Genomic DNA, 26,811 nt, shown 5'->3' on the forward strand with positions numbered 1-26,811 from the left:
GCAATGCCTAGTTCTAGACTTTCCACCAAGAAAATATCCTCTCCCCATCAACTCCATCAAGGCACCTCAGGATGGTTTCATATCAAGTCACCTCCCTCTACAAAACCCCACCGATAATCCAACTTTTCTTTACAAGATAGCCCACCCATTCTAGATATTAGTCCAATCATCTCTGCGGCAATGGGAGCAAGATTAGTGCTAGCATTAATACAAAATGTAGCAGAATTTAACCAAAGCACATCCCGACTACTACAAAACTATAGGAAAACAGAACAATTTTTTTTTTTAAATAAAAGTATTTATTGAACACTGGAACAATGTCATAATTGGCCCATGGTTTATGCAGCCTCTTCCTTGGCAATGCGATCCTTCTTCAGTGGTCCCTGAAAACAAAACAAAAAGCGTTAAGTAGAGCTGGGTGAGGCAATTTTAAAAAATAAAGAGATCCACAAGATTGTGCTCATCACACCTAAAAGACAATTCTTGTAACTGAAGCTGTCAGTCGATTTGCAAATCTACAAAAAAACGTCCACCACAGGAAAGACACTGGTGAATTGATGACTCACCATAAATGCCTTCTTCTCCTCAATGGTCTGGAAGCGGCCATGACCAAATTTGGAAGAGGTATCAATAAACTTCAGGTCAATCTTCTCCACAGCACGGCGGTTGGTCTGCACCAACAGGGACTGCAGGGATGAAAAGAACTTGTCAATATTCTGTACCACAACCAGCTTTAAACTAAAAAAAAAGGCATATATAGTGTGTGGATAGAGAAGAGAGATGGGCAGTGTGCACATCAACTGAAACAGGAATGGCATCTCACTTGGCAAGCCACTGGGAGGTGGATATAATTAGCTATTCCTTTGTCAGAGGATCAAGCATCTGCAGAGTGAAGAGAGCATCTTTAGCAGAGACTGTATTGTTGGACACCATTACCTTTCAATGTAACTAGGAACAAAAAAACTATGGACCTAGTTGTGATGTTTTTATCTGCACAACCTAGTCAGCATCCCATGGAGGTACCATTTAATATATTCAATGGCAAGACAGTTTTGGTCTCTGAAAACCAAATGATACAGGAGTGGACAAGAAAGTGCTGTCAAATTTCTAAACTACTTTCTAAACGGTGGGAAAATTCAAACTGAAAATGTGTTGCTGGAAAAGCACAGCAGGTCAGGCAGCATCCAAGGGACAGGAGAATCAGGAAGAAGGGCTTATGCCCGAAATGTCGATTCTCCTGTTCCTTGGATGCTGCCTGATCTGCTGCGCTTTTCCAGCAACACTTTCAGCTCTGATCTCCAGCATCTGCAGTCCTCACTTTCTCCTGGAAAATTCATAAAGCCAAAGTAGAGAGGGATCTGGGAGTGCTAGTTAAGGATTCTCTAAAAGGTAAACATGCAGGTTGAGTCTGTGATTAAGAAAGCGAATGCAATGTTGTCAATTATCTCAAGAGGGTTGGAATATAAAAGCAACGTTGTGCTATTGAGACTTTATAAAGCTCTGGTTAGGCCCCATTTGGAGTACCGTGTCCAGTTTTGGTCCCCACACCTCAGGAAGGACATACTGGCACTGGAACGGTCCAGCAGAGATTCATATGGATGATCCCTGGAATGGTAGGTCTAACATATGAGGAATGGCTGAGGATCCTGGGATTGTATTCATTGGAAGAGTTTAGAAGATTTAAGGGGAGATCTAATAGAAACTTACAAGATAATACATGGCTTGGAGAGGGTGGACTCTAGGAAATTGCTTCAGTTAGGCGAGGAGACTAGGACCCGTGGACACAGCCTTAGAATTAGAGGGGGTAAATTCAGAACAGAAATGCAGAGACATTTCTTCAGCCAAAGAGTGATGGGCCTGTGGAATTCATTGCTGCAGAGTGCAGTGGAGGCTGGGACGCTAAACGTCTTCAAAGGCAGAAATCGATAAAATTCTTGATGTCACAAGGAATTAAGGGCTACAGGGAGAATGCGGATAAGTGGAGTTGAAATGCCCAGCCATGATTAAATGGCAGAGCGGACTCGATGGGCCGAATGGCCTTACATCCACTATGTCTTATGGTCTTAAATCTAAATATTAGCTTTTGTCAGTGACAGATTACGCAGTGTACTCCGGCTTCCATTTCTTATTGGATCATCAAATGCTGCGTATTGCCATCTCTAGGAAACTTAAATGCTCAAGGGTAGCTATACACTTTCACCAACAGGGAAGATGACTGAAAAGGACTATGTAGTCATATCAAGACAGACAAGTAGTTACCTTGCGCAGTGTAAGCACACGTTTCTTGGTACCAACAACACAGCCCTTCACCATTACAAAATCATTTGTCACTTCACCGTAGTGAGGAAATCCTCCCTGTTGAGAGATTGAGAACAGGAGTTAATAGAAGAGTCCCAAGAAGTCAGCCACAACGTGGAATGTCCTTGATAGCTCGCCAAAAAAGCTTACTAGTGGGTTGATGCTCTTGTCTGTCAGGTCATACTCTGTAGCAGCGTTGTTCTTCACCAGCTTACCATCCTTGGTTTGGTAACCTGATCCAATCCTGTAAATCTAGGGAGGTACAGAATTCAGTTTAAGTACATATTTTTCAGGAAAACCTGGTAACAGGTGCATTCTGAGACAAGGTGCAATGATTTCTATCCTTGAGAATTTATTTAACTAATAAAAGGATAGAGAAGTCATCATAAAAATGATAACATTATCTGCATTTTAAAAAAAATGAGAACACCAGCTTTGGTTCTGGTTAATGCCAAAGGTGTGGCCAACAATCAATTGGCTGGACATAACAGTAGTGCTGAAACTGGAACTATTAACCTGCAATCCTTAAGCCTTTGGGACAACTGAGCCCATGGCATTAGTCGCAAGGTATGGCTAGAGGATTGGCTGACTGGAAGGCAGCACACAAGAGTGGGGATAAAAGGTGTCTTTTTCAGAAGACAGTGATGGTTATAGCTCCACAGGGAACAGAGTGTTGGGATTATAATTATTCACATTATATGTTAACAACCTGGACAAAGGAACGAAGGGCATGCTGCCAAGTTTGCAGATGATACGAAGATAGGTAGAGGGACATGTAGCATTGGGGAAGAATTAAATAAAATCGTGGAAAATGGAGGAAAATTAGGAGGCACAGTATTTTCTAAAAACAGGGAAAAGTTTTGGAAATCTGAAGCACAAAGGGAATTGGAGCATAGTTCAGGATTCTTTAGTTTAACATGCAGGTTCAGCTGGCAGTTAGGAAGGCAAAAGCAATGTTATCATTCATCGAGAGGACTAGAATATAAGAGTAGGGATGTACTATTGAGATTGTATAAGGATCTGGTCAGACTGCATTTGAAATGTTGAGTAGTTTTGGGCCCCGGATTTAAAGGATTTGCTGGCCTTGGAGTGGGACAACAGGAGGTTTACAAGAATGATCTTAGGAATGAAGGGCTTGTCATATGAAACAGTTGAGAATCTGGGTTTGTACTTGGGAGTTTAGGAAGATGATGGGAAACTTGATTTAAACTAACAGAACACTGATGCCTGCATAGAGTGAATGTGGAGTGTTTCCACTAGGAGAGATGAGGACCCAAGGGCATAACCAAGTAAAAAGAGACTCTACAGAAAATTTATTCAGGCACAGGATGGTTAATCTGTGGAGCTCATGGGCTCCAAAAGGCCTCTGCAGCAGTCATTTAATGTCTTAAAAGACAGATAGACAAGTTATTTATTAGTAAGGGGATCAAGGTTACAGGGAGAAGGCAGGAATGGGATTGAAGAACATATCAGCCATGACTGAATGGTGGAGCAGTCTCAAATGGGCCAAATGGCCCAATTCTGCTCAATATCTTGAGCATGAAACAATTTGCATTTGAAAATGGGGGCATGTTTTTAAAGGAGAGAGAGAGAGGAGGGAGATTTAAAGACACAAGGGGCTTTTTTTTAAAAATAAAAAAAAGAAGAGGATGGTTCGTGTGTGGAATGAATTTCCTCAGGCGTGGTGGGTGTGGGTACAATGTTTAAAAGACATTTAGATAAGTACCTGAATAGGAAAGGTTCTGAGATGTGGGCTGCAAGCAGGCAGATTGAACTAGTTTAGATGGGAATTATGTTCGGCAGACTGGTTGGACTGAAGGGTCTGTTTCGGTGCTGTGTGTCTTTATGACTCCATTGGACTGATGACCCAACTAGCATCCTTTAGAGAAGGGCACCTGCCATTCTGACCCAATGTAGCCGAAGTGTGTCAGTGTATCCACTGACTTTTCAGACAGTGACCGCGTCAAGTCCTGGACAGCTATGTTCATACTTTGGCAGCAACATTTACATCTCAGGTGAGACCCTCAGCCATTTCAGACCACACCTTTAAAGTGCTTTTACCTTCTTGTTGATCTCTGTACGGTGATGGTATCCCTTCTGACCTGCACGAGCAACAGAGAAAGCTACACGGGCAGGATGCCAAGCTCCAATACAGGCAACTTTACGCAGCCCCTTGTGAGTCTTCCTTGGCAGTTTCTTTGTGTGCCAACGGCTGGTGACCCCTAGGGACAAAGAACTGACCATTTAATGAACACCCAAGATGCTGACAATTCTTCATTAACCCCTGAAATGAAGACAACCTCAGAAGGAAGGCAGCATGGAATGGCTCCTCATCAGAGTCAGATGCTGTTACCAACATGTAATCCATGTCAAATCATCACAGAATGCTTCAAGTGTGACTGTGGTCAACCAAAGCTGTACTACAAGTCCAATATTACCAATGCATATAAACAAAAATCCAAAGTTACATTTGTTTGAGACCCACCGCACTCAGCAGCAAATTCACAATTGCCATACCTTTGAAGCCATGGCCTTTGGTTACACCAATGACATCGATCATCTCATCCTGACCAAACACCAGATTAACAGCAACCTGCTGTTCCAGTTTCTCTCTGGCCCAATCAACCTTCTCTGCAATGGTCCCACCATTCAACTGGATCTCCATGATGTGTGACTTCTTCTGACGCAAGGGAAGCAGGCGCATCTGTAGAGAGAAAATATTCCCAAAATGAACAAATTAGAACAAGTCAGCTTTAGTGGAACACATCTCTTTAGGACTCAAAGGCTCCAATCCTCATCTCAATCTTTGACTGGTATTTTCGTTATTCAATTCAAGTTGCTCCACAATTACCAGCAAGCCTTCTGCTTGCCTAAAATTTAGGCAAAAATCACCTCCATTCATCCTAGTATTTCCATGACTTGGTGTCAGGTACATTTACAGGAGATTATTCTCCTGTGAAGCAGCTTAACCATTTATCATCATAGATCCTTCAAAAGTTGCCACCCTGGTTGATAGGGTTCTTAAGGTGGCATACAGTGTGTTAGCTTTTATTGGTAGAGGGATTGAGTTTTGGAACCATGAGGCAAAAGTGATTACTGTAGAGCACAGCAGTTCAGGCAGCAGCTGAGGAGCAGTAAAATCGACAAAAATCGGGCAAAAAACCTTCATCAGGAATGCAGGCAGAGAGCCTGAAGGGTGGAGATATAAGTGAGAGGAGGGTGGGGGTGGGGAGAAAGTAACAGAGTACAACAGGTGAGTGGGGGAGGGGATGAAGGTGATGGGGGGGGGGGGGGAAGAAAGAAAGAGGATGGAGTGGATAGGTGGAAAAGAAGATAGGCAGGTAGGACAAGTCATGGGGACAGTGCTGGGCTGGAAGTTTAGAAATGGGGTGGGGTGAGGGAAAAGGGGAAATGAGGAAACTGTTGAAGTCCACATTGATGCCCTGGGGTTGAAGTGTTCTGAGGCGGAAGATGAGGTGTTCTTCCTCCAGGTGTCTGGTGGTGAGGGAGCAGCAGTGAAGGAGGCCCAGGACCTACATGTCCTTAGCAGAGTGGGAGGGACAGTTGAAATGTTGGGCCACGGGGCGGAGTGGTTAATTGGTGCGGGTGTCCCAGAGATGTTCCCTAAAGCGCGCTGCTAGGAGGCGTCCAGTCTCCCCAATGTAGAGGGGACCACATCGGGAGTGATGGATACAATAAATAATATTGTGCAGGTAAACCTTTGATGAATGTGGAAGGCTCCTTTAGGGCCTTGGATGGAAGAGAGACAGGTTTTGCAATTCCTGCAGTGGCAGAGGAAGGTGCCAGGATGAGAGGTTGGGTTGAAGGGAGGCGTGGACTTGATCAGGTAGTCATGGAGGGAACAGTCTTTGCAGAATGCGGAAAGGGGTGGGCAGGGAAATATATCCCTGGTGGTGGGGTCCGTTTGGAGGTGGCAGAAATGTCGGCAGATAATTTGGTTTATGCAAAGGTTAGTAGGGTGGAAGGTGAGCACCAGGGGCATTCTGTCCTTGTTACGGTTGGAGGGGTGGGGTCAGAGGTGCAGGATGTGGACGAGATGCGTTGAAGGGCATCTTTAACCACATGGGAAGGGAAATTGCAGTCTCTAAAGAAGGAGGCCATCTGGTGTGTTTTGTGGCGGAACTGGTCCTCCTGGAGCAGATACGGCAGAGGCATTGGGAATACGGGATGGCATTTTTGCAGGAGGTGGGGTGGGAAGAGGTGTAATCCAGGTAGCTGAGAGAGTCAGTGGGTTAGTAAAAGACATCGGTATCAAGTTGGTCATCATTACTGGAGATGGAGAGGTCTGGGATGGGGAGGGAGGTGTCAGAGATGGTCCAGATAAATTTAAGGTCAGGGTGGAATGTGTTAGCTTTAAATTAAGGGGTGATAGGTATAGGACAGATGTCAGGTAGTTTCTTTGCTCAGAAGAGGTGTGGAACGCACTGCCTGCAACAATTGTAGACATTTCAACTGTCCCTCCCTCTCTGCCAATTGTAGATGAGCCAATTTTAAGGGCATTTAAATGATCATTGGGTAGGCATTTGGAGGAGCATGGAATAATGTAGGTTAGATGGACTTCAAATTGTTGCTGACCTGTGGAACCATCGAGGGCCGATGGACCTGAACTGCGCTGTAATGTTCTATATGCAACCCATCCAGAATTAGAGGATTGAAGCAGAGCTCCACACCATTCAGTAAACCTGACATGAATCCAATGGTCTTGGCTTGGGTCCCCAAAAGATATGACAGGGGGATTTTAAAAAAGTGGTCTTACTATTGACAACTTGTAAAACACGTTTGAGTATCCTGAACATAATTTAGTGGCAAAGAGAAGAGGTAGCAAGCCAGAAACCCTGCGCAAATACAAGTTTCTGTACCCAAACCTTTTTTTCTCAAATTCATTCAGCTCTGGTGCCTACCTGTGTGTGAGCAATGATGCGAATAACCTGGCAGTATTTCTTCATGCTGTTGAAGTCCTTCTCCAGTTGCTTCTTGCCATCATCATCCTGCCATTTCTTGCAGTACTTGGTGAAAGCCTTCTTCTTGGATTTGTACCTTTTATATAGAGAGACAAGAGAACATTTGGTGCAACCCTTCATCACACATTGTGAGCGGAAGGAATCAGCACCAAGCAGGTTGGCTCAATGTTGGGATCAAAGGACATTTTCCTCCAACAATCAGAGCCTGGAGCTCATCGACCCATGTTGCCACAGTCGAGCGGAGCCGCTGACAATTCAATCCAGATTAACACCTTTCCGCATCATCTTTATGAACTGTTTAAGATTCAGGAATTATGTGACATATTTACCAATTCTTGTAGAACCGACGCTTGCATTCATCACTGATGTGCTCAGCAAAGACGGTCTTAAAGGTCCGGAGACCACGGGGAGTCTCAATGTAGCCAACAAGACCAACAATCACCATTGGAGGAGTTTCAATTACAGTCACCGCTTCAACCACCTCTTTCTTGTTCACCTCTGGAGATTCAGAAATTTTGTTTTTAATGTTCTGACAAAAAACACGACTAAACAGATCAAGAATTTCTTGACAAATTCTGTCAGAGCAGAGTGGTGCTAGCAGTTTGCTTTAATATAATGCAATTAGCACAGCATGGCTGGTTTAACCAGGTACCTGAGTTGGTTAAAATGTGAACAGATTGACCAAGCCTACCCATAGGGAGACTTTCGATTTGCACAGCTTCATGTTTTGGTGCAGGGACAAAAGCAATTAGCAAGCTAGTTTGAGTACATCATTTGAGAAACAAATTATCTTGACAAAGTGTCTAGTTTTTATTGCACTACAGTCAGCTTACTCGACATTCAGCAAGACCACCACAGGTGGTTAAATTATGACCGCCCGTCGAGTTTATCATCATGTGTAGTTACTCTGCATGCTAGCACAAGGATAAAGCTGGAGCTATGAAACATCACATGCTTCTCCCAAAAACTGAGCACCACGTTTCTTCATTAGATAGTTTTGTATCTCTAACTGCAAGCCTTGCAAGTATTCTGCTCAAGAGAGAGACACTGAGGACGTACACCAATTTAAAAAAAAACAAGAAATTCACAACTTTTTAGATCATGGATTTTCATAAAAATTTCCAAACAAAAAAAAGGGTGGCAATGGACAAGTAGTCTGAACAAATGTGCAGCCAAGACTTAAGGCACAAGCTTTAGTTAGTTGTAATTCAAGCAAAGCTAGTTACCTGCAAACGTTACTCAGCTTAGCTCCATATGCAGATTTTTGACTAGGAGGGCATTGAAGGCTATGGCAGCCAGACAAAAAGAATAGTTACGACCACAATCCCTGAATGGCAGAGCAGGTGCAAGAGGCTCAAAACAACATACTCCTCTTTCTCACGCTCCTGCCAAACAGTGCGTCCAGATGACACTGGAGGCTAACCTACCCTTCAAACAGCTACTGTCCATTTTTGAGGACCAGTTCCAGAAGGGAAACTTTACAAAAATTAAGCATGGTAGCTCAATGTTTGCACTATTGCCTCATAGCACCAAGGACCTGGCCTTGGGTCTGCGTGGAGTTCGCATGTTCTCCCAGTGTCTGTGAGGTTTCCTCCCACAATCCAAAGATGTGCAGGTTAGGGTGAATTTATTTGCCAGGCTAAGCTGCCCATGGCGTTCAGTGACGTACATGCTAGGTGGATGACCTAACAGTAAATATGGGGTTACAGGCGTTGGTTCTAGGTGTGTGATACTTTTCGGGGGTGGGGGTTTAAATCAGATTCAAAAATGTACAAAACTGACTTTCTACAAAGTTCACTGCACAAACTCCAACTTGGCCTATAACAACTTCAGGAATTAGCACCACATACTCCAAGGAGTGTGACATGTACAGATCTACTGTTCAACGATCACAATTTTATTTTAAAAAAAGCAATATTTAAAAAGTTTGAGCTTAACACCAATGAGATATCAGAATATTTCTGTACTTACTTGAACCAGGCCTGTCAACATCACGAACAATGTGAGTCATGCCAGCCTTGTAACCCAAGAAGGCAGTCAGATGGATGGGTTTGGAAGAATCATCTTTGGGGAAACTCTTCACTTTGCCCCTGTGCCTCCTGCTCCTTTTTCGGGGGAGGAAGCCCAGAGAACCGTGTCTGGGTGCTGAGAACTTACGATGAGACTGTAGGTAGGAAAAGATAATTCAGAACGGAGGTTCATCCCAGATCAAACTGGGGTTGCAAACTTGAAAATAAAAGAGGAACCTGTTTCCAAAGGATCATTTCTCAGAAACAGCTGTATAGACAAAAGGACACTACAGCAGAGACAAATCTTTATGCAACATTACAATGACCTTTATTAATCCATCATCAATCACCCTCCACATTTAATTTCTATACGGCTACAAAACTAGACTACAATTAGGATTACGACTATTAGAAGTATAGTACTCCTGCAATGAGTATGCATCCTTGGATTCACGCCTTGATCATCAGCATTTGACCCCATTGCTTTGACAGCTGGGGCTCCATTTGGTGGTCGCTAGGTTAAACACACAATTCTAACGCCATCGGGAGCATCTGATCCAAATACAAAATTAGGAAATAACCGCGCAAACTTGAAACTTGCCGAACAAACAGCGATATATTCAGTGATCGCGGCTCGTGGCAGCAGGATGGCTCAGATTGAACTCGGATTGCATCCCCTGAACCACAGTCAGCCGCCGCCATTTTATGGACAATCGGAGAGGAATAAAAACGTGATTAACCACTTTCCTCAACATCATCCTCAAAATATTCGATCAATACAGTAGCGGCTGTGTTGTTAAAAATGATCTCTGCATGTATTTGTTTGCATTAAGTCTCTACGCGCTCGGATGGCTATGATATTGACCAGATTAAAGCAACAAACTCACCATTTCTCAAAGTGACCTGAAAGAGTGCAACAGACTGCTGCCTTCTCTTTTATACCCTGGTTCCACATCACTTCCTGCCCACGACAATCCTCTTTTACTTTTTTATAATTAATTACAAAATACAAATTGCTATCTTTAATTTACAATTATTTTGTATGCATTTAAAAATGCGACTTTTCGATTTTTCTTTGTTGATTTATTCTCCAGTTCAACAATTAAATATTATGTCACTTCCTTTAACACTTTATTTACCAAAGCCCTATTTTTAGGTCTTACTATTTTTCTATTTAATTTTGAAAAGATGGTTCTTTACCCTTCAGATTAAATTAACATTGCTGTTTTGTCAACTTTGTTTCTCTTCAGGGGTACATTTCCTCTTACCACCCACCTTCTCAAAAAATCCATTTATATAAAGCAATACTACAATGATACATAACATAAATATATTTATGTAACACCTTTCACAACCACCAACAACTTTAAAACACGTCATGGCCAGTTAAATACTTTTGAAGTGTAGTCATTGTCATAACATGGGAAACACAGATGCCAATTTGTACACAGCATGATCCCACAAAAAGTGAGCATGATCACATAATCTGCGGGTTGGTTGAGAGATAAATATTAACCAAGACCCAGGGGATATCTCCTCAACTCTTCTTCAAAATAGTGCCCATGGGCATTTTACATCTAGCCAAGTCAGCATGCCTCAGCTTAAATGCCCCATCTGAAAGTCAGCACCTCTGGCAGGTCAACAGCCACTCTGTTCTGCACTGGAGTGTCAGCCTTGAGTTTTATGCTCACACCCTGGAAATGGCACAAACCTGGTATCTTAAGGATAGACTGACGGGCAGAGGGGGTGGGGTGGCCTTGTTGGTAAGGGAGGATATTCAGTCCCTTGCGCGGGCGGACCTAGAATCAGGGGATGTAGAGTCAGTGTGGATAGAGCTTCGAAACACTAAGGGTAAAAAGACCCTCATGGGAGTCATCTACAGGCCCCCAAACAGTAGTCTGGATGTTGGAGGTAAGTTGAATCAGGAGCTGAAATTGGCTTGTCGCAAAGATGTTACTACAGTTGTTATGGGGGATTTTAACATGCAGGTAGACTGGGAGAATCAGGATGGTATCGGGCCTCAAGAAAGAGACTTTGTGGAGTGCCTCAGAGATGGATTTTTAGAGCAGCTGGTGCTGGAGCCGACCAGGGATAAGGCGATTCTGGATCTGGTATTGTGTAACGAACCTGATCCTGCAGAAGATGCAGGATCAGTTCATTCCTAAAAGGAAGAAAGATCCCAGGAGGAGACATGGGCGGCCGTGGCTGACGAGGGAAGTAAAGAAACATATAAGGTTAAAAGAGAAAAAGTATAACTTAGCGAAGATAAGCGGGAAAACGGAGGACTGGGAAGCTTTTAAAGAACAACAGAGGATTAGTAAGAAGGAAATACGCAGAGAAAAAATGAGGTACGAAGGTAAACTGGCCAAGAATATAAAGGAGGATAGTAAAAGCTTTTTTAGGTATGTCCAAGGCAAAAAAATGGTTAGGACAAAAATTGGGCCCTTGAAGACAGAAGCAGGGGAATATATTACTGGGAACGAAGAAATGGCAGAGGAATTAAATGGGTACTTCAGATCTGTGTTCACTGGGGAAGACACAAGCAATCTCCCTGAGGTAACAGTGGCTGAAGGACCTGAACTTAAGGGAATTTATATTTGCCAGGATTTGGTGTTGGAGAGACTGTTAGGTCTGAAGGTTGATAAGTCTCCGGGACCTGATGGCCTGCATCCCAGGGTACTGCAGGAGGTGGCTCGGGAAATCGTGGATGCGCTGGTGATTATTTTCCAGAGTTCAATAGAATCGGGGTCGGTTCCTGAGGATTGGAGGGCGGCTAATGTTGTGCCACTTTTTAAGAAGGGTGGGCGGGAGAAAGCAGGAAATTATAGACCAGTTAGTCTGACCTCAGTGGTGGAAAAGATGCTGGAGTCTATTATAAAGGATGAAATTACGGCACATCTGGATAATAGTAACAGGATAGGACAGAGTCAGCATGGATTTATGAAGGGGAAATCATACTTGACTAATCTTCTTGAATTTTTTGAGGATGTAACTCGGAAGATGGACGAGGGAGATCCAGTGGATGTAGTGTACCTGGACTTTCAGAAAGCTTTTGATAAAGTCCCACACAAGAGGTTAGTGAGTAAAATTAGGGCGCACGGTATTGGGGGCAAAGTACTAGATTGGATAGAGAATTGGTTGGCTAATAGGAAACAAAGGGTAGTGATTAACGGCTCCATTTCGGAATGGCAGGCAGTGACCAGTGGGGTACCGCAGGGATCCGTGCTGGGACCGCAGCTTTTTACAATATATGTAAATGATATAGAAGATGGTATCAGCAATAACATTAGCAAATTTGCTGATGATACAAAGCTGGGTGGTAGGGTGAAATGTGATGAGGATGTTAGGAGATTACAGGGTGACCTGGACAAGTTAGGTGAGTGGGCAGATGCATGGCAGATGCAGTTTAATGTGGATAAATGTCTGGTTATCCACTTTGGTGGCAAGAACAGGAAGGCAGATTACTACCTCAATGGTATCAAATTAGGTAAAGGGGCTGTTCAGAGAGATCTGGGTGTTCTTGTACACCAGTCAATGAAGGCGAGCATGCAGGTACAGCAGGTCGTGAAGAAGGCTAATAGCATGCTGGCCTTCATAACAAGAGGGATTGAGTATAGAAGCAAAGAGGTGCTTCTGCAGCTGTACAGGGCCCTGGTGAGACCACACCTGGAGTACTGTGTACAGTTCTGGTCTCCAAATTTGAGGAAAGACATTCTGGCTATTGAGGGAGTGCAGCGTAGGTTCACGAGGTCAATTCCTGGAATGGCAGGATTGCCTTACACGGAAAGACTGAAGCGACTGGGCTTGTATACCCTTGAGTTTAGAAGACTGAGAGGGGATCTGATTGAAACGTATAGGATTATGAAAGGACTGGACACTCTGGCAGGAGGGAACATATTTCCGTTGATGGGGGAGTGCCGAACCAGAGAACACAACTTAAAAATACGGGGTAGACCATTTAGGACAGAGATGAGGAGAAACTACTTCACCCAGAGAGTGGTGGCTGTGTGGAATGCTCTGCCCCAGAGGGCAGTGGAGGCCCAGTCTCTGGATTCATTTAAGAAAGAATTGGATAGAGCTCTTAAAGATAGTGGAGTCAAGGGGTATGGAGATAAGGCTGGAACAGGATACTGATTAGGAATGATCAGCCATGATCATATTGAATGGCGGTGCAGGCTCGAAGGGCAGAATGGCCTACTCCTGCATCTATTGTCTATTATCTTGAGGCAAAAGTGGTATCCACAGCATCATGAACTGGTACAGCTAATCCAGATTCATACTTCAGACTGGAGAGTACTACATAAACCATTTTAATAGGGTGATCAGCGAACACCAGTTTTACCAGGATACATTTTCATTAAACATACTAGTGCCCTAATAATTTCCTAAAATTATCTGTAATGTCCTGATTTTCACCATTTCTTTTTTTGTCAAAATGGGTCAAGGTGGAGAAAGTTGTGTGAACTGTTATTTTTCCTCCTGTATCTATCATATTATGTTGTAGGCAGCTGATCTGATAATCCATTCCCTTGATTTCTCCAAGAAAATCACCAGAACCTTTTTAGCTCCATTGCTGATGACACCATTTAAAAATTGATTTGGACAGCATTGCTATCTTTGGCTTGAGCATTCTGGCAGATGTCATCACATGAATTCATAATCTCAACTAACCCTCCCTCAGATTTCTCCATTGGCTATCTGACATGTCAATCACCATAAAGCCCCTGCCTTCCCATTTCCTGCCTTTCCAGTCTGTCCCCAGTTTGCTTTTGAAAATCTGGTCACCCTGCATTTCAGCTAAACCCAATTTTATCCAACCCCAAACTGTTAACGCACAAAGCTGGAAGCACTGGGGAAACCTTAAAACCTATCTCAGCTTAGGTAGCTCTTTCTTTTTGAAAAATATACTCTGTTCATAAAATTTGTTAACAAATTACAGTAAAATTTGGACAAACATAACAGAATGGTGAAATAAATTCAATTCGTAATAGACTTAATATTTACAAAGTCCATTCCATTTCAGGTTTACAGCCTGAAGGCAAAAGATTTCAAAATTGAAATTTACTGAAAGTAAAGTAGACATCCAGCACCACTAATCCAGTATTTGCTTTCCAGCATCTGCAGTCATTGTTTTTACCCCATAAAAAAGATCTGTGTAGAATATGTTTCCTGTCCTCGTAATCCCAATGTACATTCTTTGTAAGGCATGTGGCCTTCTCGGTTCTACAGTTTCTCTCTGTACAATGCGTGAAAGACCTTAGACTGCAACCTTTCCCCATTGGGCCTTGGAACCTTCCCGTGTCATACTTGGTCGAGCATAACTTCTGGCTCTGGAGGACCATTATGTTGTAAGCAGACAAAGAGCATCATCCCCGGAGTGGATGGTCCTCCAGGTGCAGTTGATGTCTGTCCCAAGGCACAGCTCATGGAGCACAGTGTCACTGAGCAGTTCAGGCTGAACGTTCATAAATACCATGGCATCATGGGTGGCATGGTGGCACAGTGGTTAGTACTGTTACCTCACAGCGCCAGAGACCCGTGTTCAATTCCTGCTTCAGGCGACCGACTGTGTGGAGTTTGCACGTTCTCCCCGTGTCTGCGTGGGTTTCCTCCAGGAGCTCCGGCTTCCTCCCACAGTCCAAACACGTGCAGGTGAGGTGAATTAGCCATGCTAAATTGCCCATAGTATTAGGTGAAGGGGTAAAATGTAGGGAATGGGTCTGGGTGTGTTGCGGTTCAGTGTGGACTTGTTGGGCCAAAGGGCCTGTTTCCACACTGTAAGTAATCTCATCTAATCTAATCTCTCTCCAGATCTTCCTTGCAAAAGCCCATTGTGCAAGGAGATGCACAACAGTGTCTTCCCCAACACAGCCGTCCTCAAGGGCAACAAGGGGAGGTGGTGAGTCCCCCAGAGGGTAAGAAGGATCTAATGGGAAAGGCCTTTCTTGCTGCCACCCAAGCCACATCTTGGTCCTTGCTGGAAAGCTCTGTGAGATGACTATGACAGTCTACTCAGGGAACCATCCGGCCAGAACGATGTTCTCCTTTCCCAGCAGGGTCTGGAGGATGGTAAGTGCTGACCGTTGCCTGATGGACTTGTGCTCAAAGGTGTTTTTCTGCACAAGGTTTTCACAAGGTTCAATGGCCTGTCTACTTGGAGAATTTCAAGGTAACGAGGCCAGAGCCACCTTGGCAACACTGGGGACAGGTAAAGCCTCAACACATGGGGGTTCTTGATGTGTGTCCACTGAGGTTAAGTCTCCCTCATTGGAGGGCCAGGTGACTTCCTCACCATCAATTGACGGGATGCCCATACACATGAATTAACATCTCCTTAATTATCCCTCCCACTGGAATTCCCTTCTCAAGTAAACCCTTCCCAATTGAGATACAGGATGCATCAGACACTCATTGCATTAACCAAGATTTGGAGGAGCTGGTGTTGGACTGAGGTATACAAAATTAAAAATCACACAACACCAGGTTATTGTCCAACAGGTTTATTTGGAAGCCCTAGCTTTTGGAGCACTGCTCCTTCACCAGGTGGTTCGAAGCTGCGCTCTGAAAGCAAGTGATTCCAAATACACCTGTTGGACTGTAACCTGGTGTTGAGTGATTTTTAACTTTGCATTAACCAAGTGTGTACCAGTCAACATTGCTCTTTGGCCTCGAGTCTGGGTGAGGCATGGCTGTAGAAAATAGTGATGCCAAATCTTCATATATAATGCAGGGGTTTACTAGAGTCTGTCGATGGCATCCTTGGCCATCAGTCTCCCCAAGATTCAGCTGTTGTGTCTTGAATATGATCGCAACATCTCAATGTGTGTCTCCCTGACAGTGAAGCCATCTCTGGTCACCCACTCTGCTGCTTATGGGAGAGGTTTCACAGCGTAAATGCCTTGCATGCCTTGATTGGTTGAGAATCCTCCAAAACTTTCACTTTGCAGAATCTCCTCCTGTCCTACTGTAATAAGAAGACTACAACAGACATTAGGACAGGTCAATGGGATGTGTATTTGCAAATTGAACAATAATTGAACACTCCTGTCACCAATATGTCCTCAGGAGTGTTTCTCCCCCCTTTCCCTCCTGTTGTGTCCAGGTGCAGGCCTGATAATAAAGCTAACTCTGACAATAAAGCTCATTCAATTCAATTCAATATCAGTGGCTGCCGTGGAGGGAGTCTGCTGACTATTCACCCTTGGGACTGTATCTCCTGTTGGGAGGGGAAGTGTGGTCCATCCAGCTGACGATCTCCAGTACAGGTTCAGGTGCATTCTCGGCCTCAGCTGCTGGAGACAATGGCAGTGGGAACCAGAAGGACAGGGGTCTTCTGGAGTGACCTGGGAAAAGGCTCTTCCTCGCCAACGGCAACTTGTCTTTCTCAGAAGAAGGGGCACCTGGAGTGAGATAGAGATGCCTCAGCTGGTGCCATCTTGTCAATGAGGCTCAGTGAGAGAGTGTAGGCAGGTCTGGTGACCACTGACTGTTCTCCTCGACTTGGGTCTCCAAGGAAGCCACTGCCCCTCTCCATGGAAGCAGCACATTGGTGCCACCACAGGAGGGAGAACTCCATCTTTCAGTCCAGGTTACTGAATGTCTGATGTTGCTGCATTTGTCTCCGCAGCTTCACTACATTGCTGACAGCTGAGGATGGAGCCACACTTCTGCAATGGGCCTGAGCTGGTCTCTGGCAAACCCCTGAGGGTCAGAGATCTTTGGTGTTTCATCCTGGAGAGACACGTATCAGTGACATGCTCCTCAAATTGTGGCCCAAATCCAATCTATATCCAAGTATCTACCATAGGATCAGGGTTAGGATTAGAGTTTAGGGTCAGGGTTAGGGTTTAGGGTTAGGATTAGGGTTCAGGGTCAGGGTTAGTGTTTAGGGTCAAGGTTAGAGTTAGGGTTAGGATTAGGGTTTAGGGTCAGGGTAGGGTTAAGTGAGGGTTAGATTTAGGGATAGGGTGAGGATGTGGGTTAGAATTAAGTTTAGGGTTAGGCTGTGGGTGAGAGTCAGGGTAAGGGTTAGAGTTAGGGTTGAGTTAAAGTTAGGTTTAGGATTAGGGTTAGGGTGAAGGTTAGGTGATTGTTAGGGTTAGAGTTAGGATTCGAGTTAGGGTTAGGGTGAGGATTAGGGTTAGAGTTGCGTTAGGATTAGAGTTAGGGATAGAGTTAGATTAAGGTCAGGGTGATGGTTAGAGTCATGGTGAGGATTAGGGTTCGGGTTCAATTCCCTCCCTAACCCCCACGGCTAATGTGACAGTCTCCATTCTGGCCAAAGTGAATACCTCGCGCCTGCAAGCTCTGACAGGCCTCCTCCCTTGAGAGGGTTCTGGCACCCAGGAGCTCAGGCTGAGGTCTGCATGTGCCTTTGGTGTTCACAGACCGTTCTTCACCTCTGTGAATCAGTGACGATTTCGACCAGTTGATGCAGAACAACATGTTTGCCTTTGTGCTCAACCAAGAAGGACAGATTGCTAACCAATTCCTGCACCAGTCTTCAGTCCCTCTCCCAGCTTGATGGCCCTGTCCTCAAAGGATATAAGACTCTCCTAGTCCCAAAGCAGCCGTCACCCCCCCCCCCCCCCCCCCCCCACCCCCCGCCCCCCGCCCAGACTTGGCCTTCTCAACATCACTGAGCATTGGTTTCTCCTGAGATGAGGGAAAGAGGAGGATTGTGGGTGATGTTGATGCTGGAGAACCCTGGGGGCTTACATAACTGAGTGGGGTGGTGAGGCATCCCCTCTGAGGGTGTAGGAAGTACAGTTGAGAGTGAGGCTTAGCCCTTTGAGTGGAATGAAATGGCTGTGAGCCCCAAACATTCGACATGTGTGTGAAACTGGGGACTGCAGGCCTTGGCTGTTTCTGAGATACCTGCACAGTGGCAGAGTTGGGACTGAGTGATGCCTATGAGTATGAAGAAGATGCCACATCCCCTTGCAGGGTTCAGGAGGCCATTCATCTCCTTGAGGCACCTTAGGGAGGAAATACCCTCCCTAAGGGAATTTGGGGTCTACCTACAGTACGTGGACTGCATTGGTTTAAGAAAGTAGCTCACCCCTGCCTTCTCATCAGGAAACTACAGACGGGCAGTAAATACTGGCCCAGTCAGCGACGCTCATTCCCACAAGTGAATAAAACAAAGCCTGCTCCACTTTTATGTGGATTGGCAGCACTGACCCACTCTGCCATCTGCTTGGGGCCTGGACGGGTGTGATGTGAGACCTCTTGGTGTCATCTCCAAGGAACAGGATGGACGCCCTCTCAGTGACTGCATCCAGAGAGCAGTGTCAGTGAACCCGGGAGCTAGCCTGGACTTCATGGGTTGGTATTTTGGTGGGCACCATGGACTCCTTTGTAATTCCTGGCCTGCAGAGCCATCCAGCTTGTCTTTAACCTCGGTAACAAAACCTTTGACCCAGGACCTCCCCACAATGGGGAGACCCTCCTGTCACTCTCAACCTGTGATTTGTCAAAAACTGAGCAACATCCCGTTTGCATAGCTAATGAGCTGAGTAACATATGAATGGAATGAATCTACTCACTCTGGGCGTTGGTGGACATGACCCCAATTCAGATGCTAAAAGCCACACTTTGGTATCAAAATGGAAAATTTCAGCCTTTGGCCTCTATACGTTCCCCATGCCCCATTGTCAGGCACCAGACTTTCCTTAGAAGTTGGAGTCTCGCTGTAGATGGACTCCCTGAGACCACGTACAAGATGGTAATCAAACAGGAAGCATAGTTCATGGTAAGAACATGGTAGGCAGTGCCCCCTGAGCCAGGAGCAGGGAGATGATCGCACAGTCATTGACTCTGTTCCATCTTTCTGTTAAACATGGCCGGTCACATACTTCAACTCTATCTCTCCACCTTGATGTGGAGGTGCTGATGTTGGGCTGGAGTGGACAAAGTCAGAAGTTACATGACACCAGGTTATAGTCCAACAGGTTTATTTGAAATCACAAGCTTTCGGAGAGCTGCTCCTTCATCACACTTCACCTGACGAAGGGTCTGTGCTCCGAAAGCTTGTGATTTCAAATAAACCTGTTGGACTATAACCTGGCATCATGTGACTTCCTCCACCTTGGTACACGAATTCTAAATACATACATGCAGCAAAAAAAATCTACCGATCAACGTTTCGAAATTTCCAATGGACCCTCACACTCAGTGACTTCTGGGCTCGGAATTCCAGAATGTTTTCTGTGAAAATGCACATCCTGGCATCACCCTGAATGAGGAGGCTCAGTCCCCTGGTTGAAGACTCCTCCCAACTACAGTGAATAGTTCCTCTCTGTCAGCCCTATCACATCTTTTAATTATTGCAAACAGTTTGATTAGATCACCTCTTAATTTTCTATACTCCACAGAACACAATACTGTGCAAACTGTCCTCATACATTAGCCCTCTAAATGTCAGTATGACTCTAGTATATCTGTGTTGCACCCTGTCTAAGGCTAATATATCCACCCACAGCTCCAGTGGTGCCAAGAATTGAAATCAGTCCCAGGGAAGTGATGGATGTGAAACCTTGGCAATTTCACTCTTGAATTACAGCTCTATTCCTTTCCTGGGGTGCACTGGCATTCAGGAATCATCAAGGCTGATAAAGCAAGACACATAAATTAAGATTCACACCATTGGAATGACATAATTGGTGAAGCAGTGCAGATTAATGGTCAGTTCTGCAGATTTTCATTGTAACTCTCACAGCTTCTCGAAATGCTTCCAGACAATTCTTCCAATGATGTCATCAGTGCGGTGGTTTCAAATGGAAATATGAAATCGACTAAAGCAGAGAAATAGACAAATGTTCACTGGGATTGTTTATGGAAATCTTATCTTGGGGAAAAAATTGTTTCCTTGACTGGATCTTCTTATTAATTGTTAACTGTGAAAACTTAACATTGTCCAGAAGACACTGAAGACACGTTTAGAAAACAATTATAGCAAGATCTTGCATTTCTGTAGTGCCTTTCATCATTAAACTAATTTTGAAATGAAGGCACTATGTTCATCTGGGAAAATTCAGCAACCAATTTGCACACAGCAACACAATAATGACTGGATGATGTTTCAGTGGGACATGTTTTAGTTCTGAAGAAGAGCCATTTTTATTTTGAAATAGTCAACAGTATAGAGAAGGTTAATGAGGCTGATCTGAGGTGTGGAGGGACTATCTGATGAGAAGAGGTTGAGTAGGTTGGGGCTGTACCCACTGGAGCTTAGAACAGCCCACACCATCATGGAAGGCAACCTCCCAACCATGGACTCCAATAACACAGCTCATTGCCGCAGAAAGGCTGCCAACATCCTCAAAGACCATGCCAACCTCGGAAATGCTCTCCGACAACCTCTGCCATCTGGTAAAAGACATAGAAGCTTGAACACATGCACCAACAGGTTCAGGAACAGCTTCTTCACTGCTGTTATTAGACTGAAGAATGGTCTCTCTAACTTCAAATAATGCTGAACTAGCTAATGTTGATTTTGCCTAGTGCATGCCCTACGCGATGTAACCTGCATGCCTCTGTCTAAGTTTCTTTTGTCACCCTATGATTTGGATAGCTTTGCTTACTATGAACTACCTGTAGCAAACAAAGCTTCTCACTGTATTTAGGTACACGTGACAATAAATCACACAACACCAGGCTATAGTCCAATAGGTTTATTTGGAATCACTAGCTTTTGGAGCGCCGCTCCTTCAAACAACCACCTGATGAAGGAGCAGCACTCCAAAAGCTAGTGCCTCCAAATAAACCTGTTGGACTATAACCTGGTGTTGTGTGATTGTTAACTTTGTCCACCCCAGTCCAACAATGGCTCCTCCATATCATGACAATAAATCAATCAATCAATCAATCAAGAATGAGAGGGGACTTTATTGAAACATCCACGAGTCTTAAGGGGGCTTTGACAGGGCAGATGGGCGAAGGTGGATTTCCATTGTTGAGAGTTTAAGACCAGAGGGTAACATCTCAGAATAAGGGGTCACCCATTGAAAACAGAGATGAGGAGGAATTTCTTCTCTCAGAGGGGCTGTACAGTCTGGGTGGTTATATAGACAGATTTCTAATCAAGTAAAAGTAAAGTCTTACCAGACAATAGGACTGTTCTCTCATTAGAGAGAGATGACTGGTGTGGTTTACCTGAGGGTCACTGTACCTCAGGTGAGTGGAGGAGATTGAGAAGAAGAATCCTTCACGGTAACCCCAGCCACGTTGTTGATGTCACTCTGTATTACAAATCAGCCGTCCAGCCAACTCAGCTAGACCAACCTCAACCAAGCTGGTACACGCCAAATGGGACTCAAACCCCCAATTCTTGGCTTAGGAGATCAGTGCCTTATCTAGTAAGGGGAATCAAGGTTTGTGTAAAAGGCAGGAAAGTGAAGTTGAGGATTATCAGATGAGCTACATTCTCATTAAAAGTAGAGCAGACTTAGAGTCCTGGAGTCAGAGAGATGTACAGCACGGAAACAGACCCTTCGGTTCAACTCTTCCATGCTGATTAAATATCCTAAATTAATCTAGTCCCATTTGCCAGTATTTGGCCCATATCCCCCTAAACCCTTTCTATTCATGTACCTATCCAGATGCCTTTTAAACATTATAATTGTACCAGCCTCCACCACTTCCTCTGGCAGCTCATTCCATACACACACCACCCTTTGCATGAAACATTTGCCCTTTAGGTCTCTTTAAAATATTTCCCCTCTCCCCTTAAACCTATGCCCTCTACTTTTGGACTCCTCTACCCTGGGCAAGAGAACTTGCCTATTTACCATATCCATGCCCCTCATGATTTTATAACCTGACGGGCATGGGACCTGATGGGCTGAATGGCCTGCTTCTGCCCTTTGTCTTATGGTTAACTCTGTTCCTTTCTCCACAGATGCTACTGGAGCGACTGGTATTTCCAAAAGAATCTGTTTTTGTTAATGTTTAGCGATGTTGACTGAGGGATAAATATTGATCCAGAACACTTGGGACTTCTGCTCAGGGGGTGCTGATATGCGATATTGTAAGAGCGATCATTTTCAGATGGAGTTGGTTGGAGAACAAGCGAATTTTAGTAAAGACATAGTGCTGCATAAGGTTTCACACACACACACCCACACAGACTCACACACACACACAGACACAGACTCACACAGACACACGCACAGACACAGACACACACACAGACACACACGCACCTGACTGTCCAACTCCCACTGGTATAATGAAATCTTCATTTTCATATTGGTTTATGAGGTCACATTGTTTAATTAGATTGCATCTTCTCTCCGTGAAATATTCCAGCATAGCCATGCTCCCTGTTCACTGTGGGCCATTTTAACCTTCACTTGCTTCCTGTTTTATTAATGAGGAAACTTGATCAGATCAGTTATGGATTGAAATAAAATGCAATAAATGATTGACAACTAAAGGGACACTTCCATCGTCAAGATGAGATTATGAATGCTGCACTAAAGAGACTGTACAGTGCTAAAGCTGTGTCCAAGCCTCTTTGTCTACTTCTGAGTGCTCCAAGGCTCTAGGTATAAAGTTTAAATTCATAGTCGATAAAATGTGGAGCTGGAAAGGCACTGCAGGTCAGGCAGCATCGGAGGAGCAGGAAAGTCGACATTTCAGGTCAGGATCACCTGCTGCTCCGATGTTGCCTGACCTACTGCGTCTTTCCAGCTCCACACTTTATTGACTCTGACTTCCAGTATCTGCAGTCCTCACTATCTCCAAGTTTAGATTAGATTAGGTTACTTACAGTGTGGAAACACGCCCTTCGGCCCAACAAGTCCACACCGACCCGCCGAAGCGCAACCCACCCATACCCCTACATTTACCCCTTACCTAACGCTACAGGCAATTTAGCATGGCCAATTCACCTGACCTGCACATCTTTGGACTGTGGGAGGAAACTGGAGCACCTGGAGGAAACCCACGCAGACACGGGGAGAATGTGCAACCTCCACACAGTCAGTCGGCTGAGACTGGAATTGAACCCAGGTCTCTGGCGCTGTGAGGCAGCAGTGCTAACCACTGTGCCACCGTGCCACCAGGTTTAGATTCATCATGTGTCACTGCTCATCGGCTGCTGGTGCGAGGAGCTCTCCTTTTCTGATTTGAGGATTCATCCACCAATAAGACAATGATGCTCAGACCAGCTCCAATCCAGAGCCTTCAAATATCAAACTAGATGAAGCAGCAAAGAGTGCAATCCCTGCCCCAGCACAGTGGCTGCTGAAACCTGGACCTCAGGTGGAAGGATCTGTACCCAGGTACCCTGTACCTATGGGGGAGGTACCTGTACCCAGGTACCCTGTACCTATGGGGGAGGTACCTGTACCCAGGTACCCTGTACCTATGGGGGAGGTACCTGTACCCAGGTACCCTGTACCTATGGGGGAAGTACCTGTACCCAGGTACCCTGTACCTATGGGGGAGGTACCTGTACCCAAGTACCCTGTACCTATGGGGGAGGTACCTGTACCCAAGTACCCTGTACCTATGGGGGAAGTACCTGTACCCAGGTACCCTGTACCTATGGGGGAAGTACCTGTACCCAGGTACCCTGTACCTATGGGGGAAGTACCTGTACCCAGGTACCCTGTACCTATGGGGGAGGTACCTGTACCCAAGTACCCTGTACCTATGGGGGAGGTACCTGTACCCAGGTACCCTGTACCTATGGGGGAGGTACCTGTACCCAAGTACCCTGTACCTATGGGAGAAGTACCTGTACCCAAGTACCCTGTACCTATGGGAGAAGTACCTGTACCCAAGTACCCTGTACCTATGGGGGAGGTACCTGTACCCAAGTACCCTGTACCCATGGTGGCGAGGAGAGGCGACTTTGCAAACATTTTCACTGCACTCACTCGAGTGTATGTGACAATACAGGCAGTTCTATTCCCCTTTAAAAAGGTGTATTTTGCAGATGGTTAAAGGATAATATCTATGTCCGTGCCCTGGCTTCAGAGGTGACTTCAATCAGAGTTCAATATCGAACCAGTCAGTTCACATCTATTTCAGTTTATCCTGATGGTTCTGTCTGACACTGAAAGATGAAAATATCTCCATCCCTTTGGGGCAATTTGAAGACCATTGATGGCTATATTAGCTGTACTGGCTGAATGATTTTCTGATAATTAACTACAGTGTTCACCCCTGCTCCTCAGGTGCTTTTTCTCTGTCACTGTTCATACTAATTACCGCAACCTAAGTGCTCACCCTCCATAGCCAAAGGGACGGTGTTACCAGGATATGTGGCTGTGAAGGACTTCAAGCTGAGAAACAAGAAACTATTCAGTCTCTTAAATCTGTTCTGCTATTCAATTAAACATTGGCTCATCTGTCCCATCCCCATTTACCCACCATTCCTCTATATCCTTTGACACCATTATGTATGTTCGCTCGCTGAGCTTGAAGGTTGTTTTTAGACTTTTCGTCACCGTTTTAAGTAACATCATCAGTGAGTCTCTGGTGAAGCGCTGGTGTATACTGATTGTGTTACTTAGTATGAGGATAAAATATCTGAAAACAAACCTTCCACTTCTGCATACTTTATATCAACCGGAGCTACAAATCTTCTCAAAAATTGCTATCCTTTGATAAGGTTTTCCAACAAACATCTTTCAATTTTAGAGGGGCATGATTGTGTAATGGGACTGTCACTGTGTTTAATAATCCAGAGGCCCAGATTAAACCTCTGGGGACTCGGTTCAAATCCCACCATTGCAGCTGGTGGAATTTAAATCAAATTAATTGACCTGGGTTTTAATGTTTCACTGATGGCGATGTTGTAAAACCACATTTGGTTCACTAATGTCCCTTTAAGGAAGGAAACCTGTCGTCTTCACCTGGTCCGGATTATGTGTGACTCCAGACCCTGCAGCAATGTAAGTCAGCTCTTAACTGCCCTCCAAAATGTCCCAGCCAGTCTTGAGGACAATTAAGGATGGGAGACAAATATGTCAGCAATGCTCACATTTTTTTAAAGATTAGATTCCCTACAGTGTGGAAACAGGCCCTTCGGCCCAACCAGTCCACACCGACCCTCCGAAGAGTAACCCACCCAGAGCCATTTCCCTCTGACTAATGCACCTAACATGATGGGCAATTTACCATGGCCAATTGACCTGACCTGCACATCTTTGAACTGTGGAAGGAAACTGGAACACCCTGAAGAAACCCACGCAGACACGGGGAGAATATACAAACTCCACACAGACAGTTGCCTGAGGCTGGAATTGAACCTGGGACCCTGTTGCTGTGAGGCAGCAGTGCTAACCACTGAGGCACTGTGCCGCCCAAAAAGCAGCATATCACCTACATCCCATGAAAGAATCAATTGAATATGGTTTCAGCTGCCTGGTAGGTGAAAGGGTTTGGGTAACCGGGTCAGGGGCAGGGTTGGATGTCACCAGCAGACAACTAACTGTTGCCCAGCTCCCAGCCTTCATAGCCTTGCAACTGTGGGTACTGGGCACTGATGGAATCACAGATCCCGATGTGGCTCAGATTTCCTTTTACTCACTCATGGAATGTGGGAGTTGCTGGTTGGGTGGGCATTTATTGCCCGTTCCTAGTTGCCCCTTGAGAAGGTCGGGGCGAGCTGCCTTCTTGAACCGCTGCAGTCCATGTGCTGTGGGTAGATCCACAATGCCCTAAGGGAGGGAATTCCAGGATTTTGACCCAATGACGCTGAAGGAATGGTGATATATTTTCAAGTCAGGATGGTAAGTGGTTTGCAGGGAGTTGGTGTTCCCATGTATCTGCTGTCCCTGCGATTCTAGATGGTTTGGAAGGTGCTGTCTGAGGACCTTTGGTGTATTTCTGCAGTACATCTTGTAGTTAGTACACACTGCTGCTGCTGAGTGTCAATGGTGGAGGGGGTGGATGTTTGTGGATGTGGTGCCAATCAAGGGCTTTGTTCGGGATGGTGTCAAGCTTCTTGAGTGTTGTTGGAGCTGCACTCATCAAGGCAAGTGGGGAGTATTCCATCACAATCCTGACTTGTGCTTTGTAGATATTGGAGAGGTTTTGGTAGTCAGGAAGTGAGTTACTCACTGCAGGATTCCTAGCCTTGACCTGCTTTCGTAGCCTCTGTGTTTATGTGGCAAATCCTGTTGAGGTTCTACTCAATGGTAACCCCCAGGATGTTGATAGTGGGGGATTCACTGAGGGAAACACCATTGAAAGTCAATGGGTTATGGATAGATTGTCTATTATTGGTGATGGTCTTTGCCTCCATTAAGAGACGATCTTATTGTCATCAATCCCAGATGAGTGTAACCCGCACTCGGCCAGAACTTCACTTTGGCCTCACAGACCCAGGCCCGGCTGTGTGAGCAGTTTTATGGAGATTTCTTCCATGTGCCCCACAGAGAGGGTGTCTGTCTGGGCTGCTGCTGTGCACACTCCCTCCCTTGGTCTTATCCATTGTCCTAATGCACCTTAGTGTTCAGCTTTGCTGTTTGATGGTGCCACATGTCCCGAGGGTTTCCCATGTA

At 45.1% G+C, this 26,811-nt stretch overlaps 1 protein-coding gene and 1 non-coding gene across 2 annotated transcripts; both read right to left on the reverse strand.

Annotated features, from left to right (window-relative positions):
• Positions 1–276: 276 nt before the first annotated feature.
• rpl3 (ribosomal protein L3) lies at positions 277–10,240 on the reverse strand. Its single transcript, XM_072588909.1, has 10 exons — positions 10,177–10,240; positions 9,252–9,444; positions 7,610–7,778; positions 7,221–7,356; positions 4,816–5,002; positions 4,360–4,520; positions 2,449–2,550; positions 2,260–2,355; positions 567–686; positions 277–383 (listed from the first exon to the last, which is right to left on the reverse strand). Exons 1-10 carry the CDS (start codon positions 10,177–10,179, stop codon positions 339–341), a joined length of 1,212 nt encoding a protein of 403 aa, XP_072445010.1. The 5' UTR covers positions 10,180–10,240; the 3' UTR covers positions 277–338.
• On the reverse strand, positions 4,593–4,687 carry LOC140489504 (small nucleolar RNA U83B). Its single transcript, XR_011963181.1, has one exon. It is a non-coding gene; the product is annotated as a small nucleolar RNA U83B (small nucleolar RNA).
• Positions 10,241–26,811: the final 16,571 nt, after the last annotated feature.

Source organism: Chiloscyllium punctatum, chromosome 18 (assembly GCF_047496795.1).
Source record: "Chiloscyllium punctatum isolate Juve2018m chromosome 18, sChiPun1.3, whole genome shotgun sequence".
Taxonomy (NCBI): Eukaryota; Metazoa; Chordata; class Chondrichthyes; order Orectolobiformes; family Hemiscylliidae; genus Chiloscyllium; species Chiloscyllium punctatum.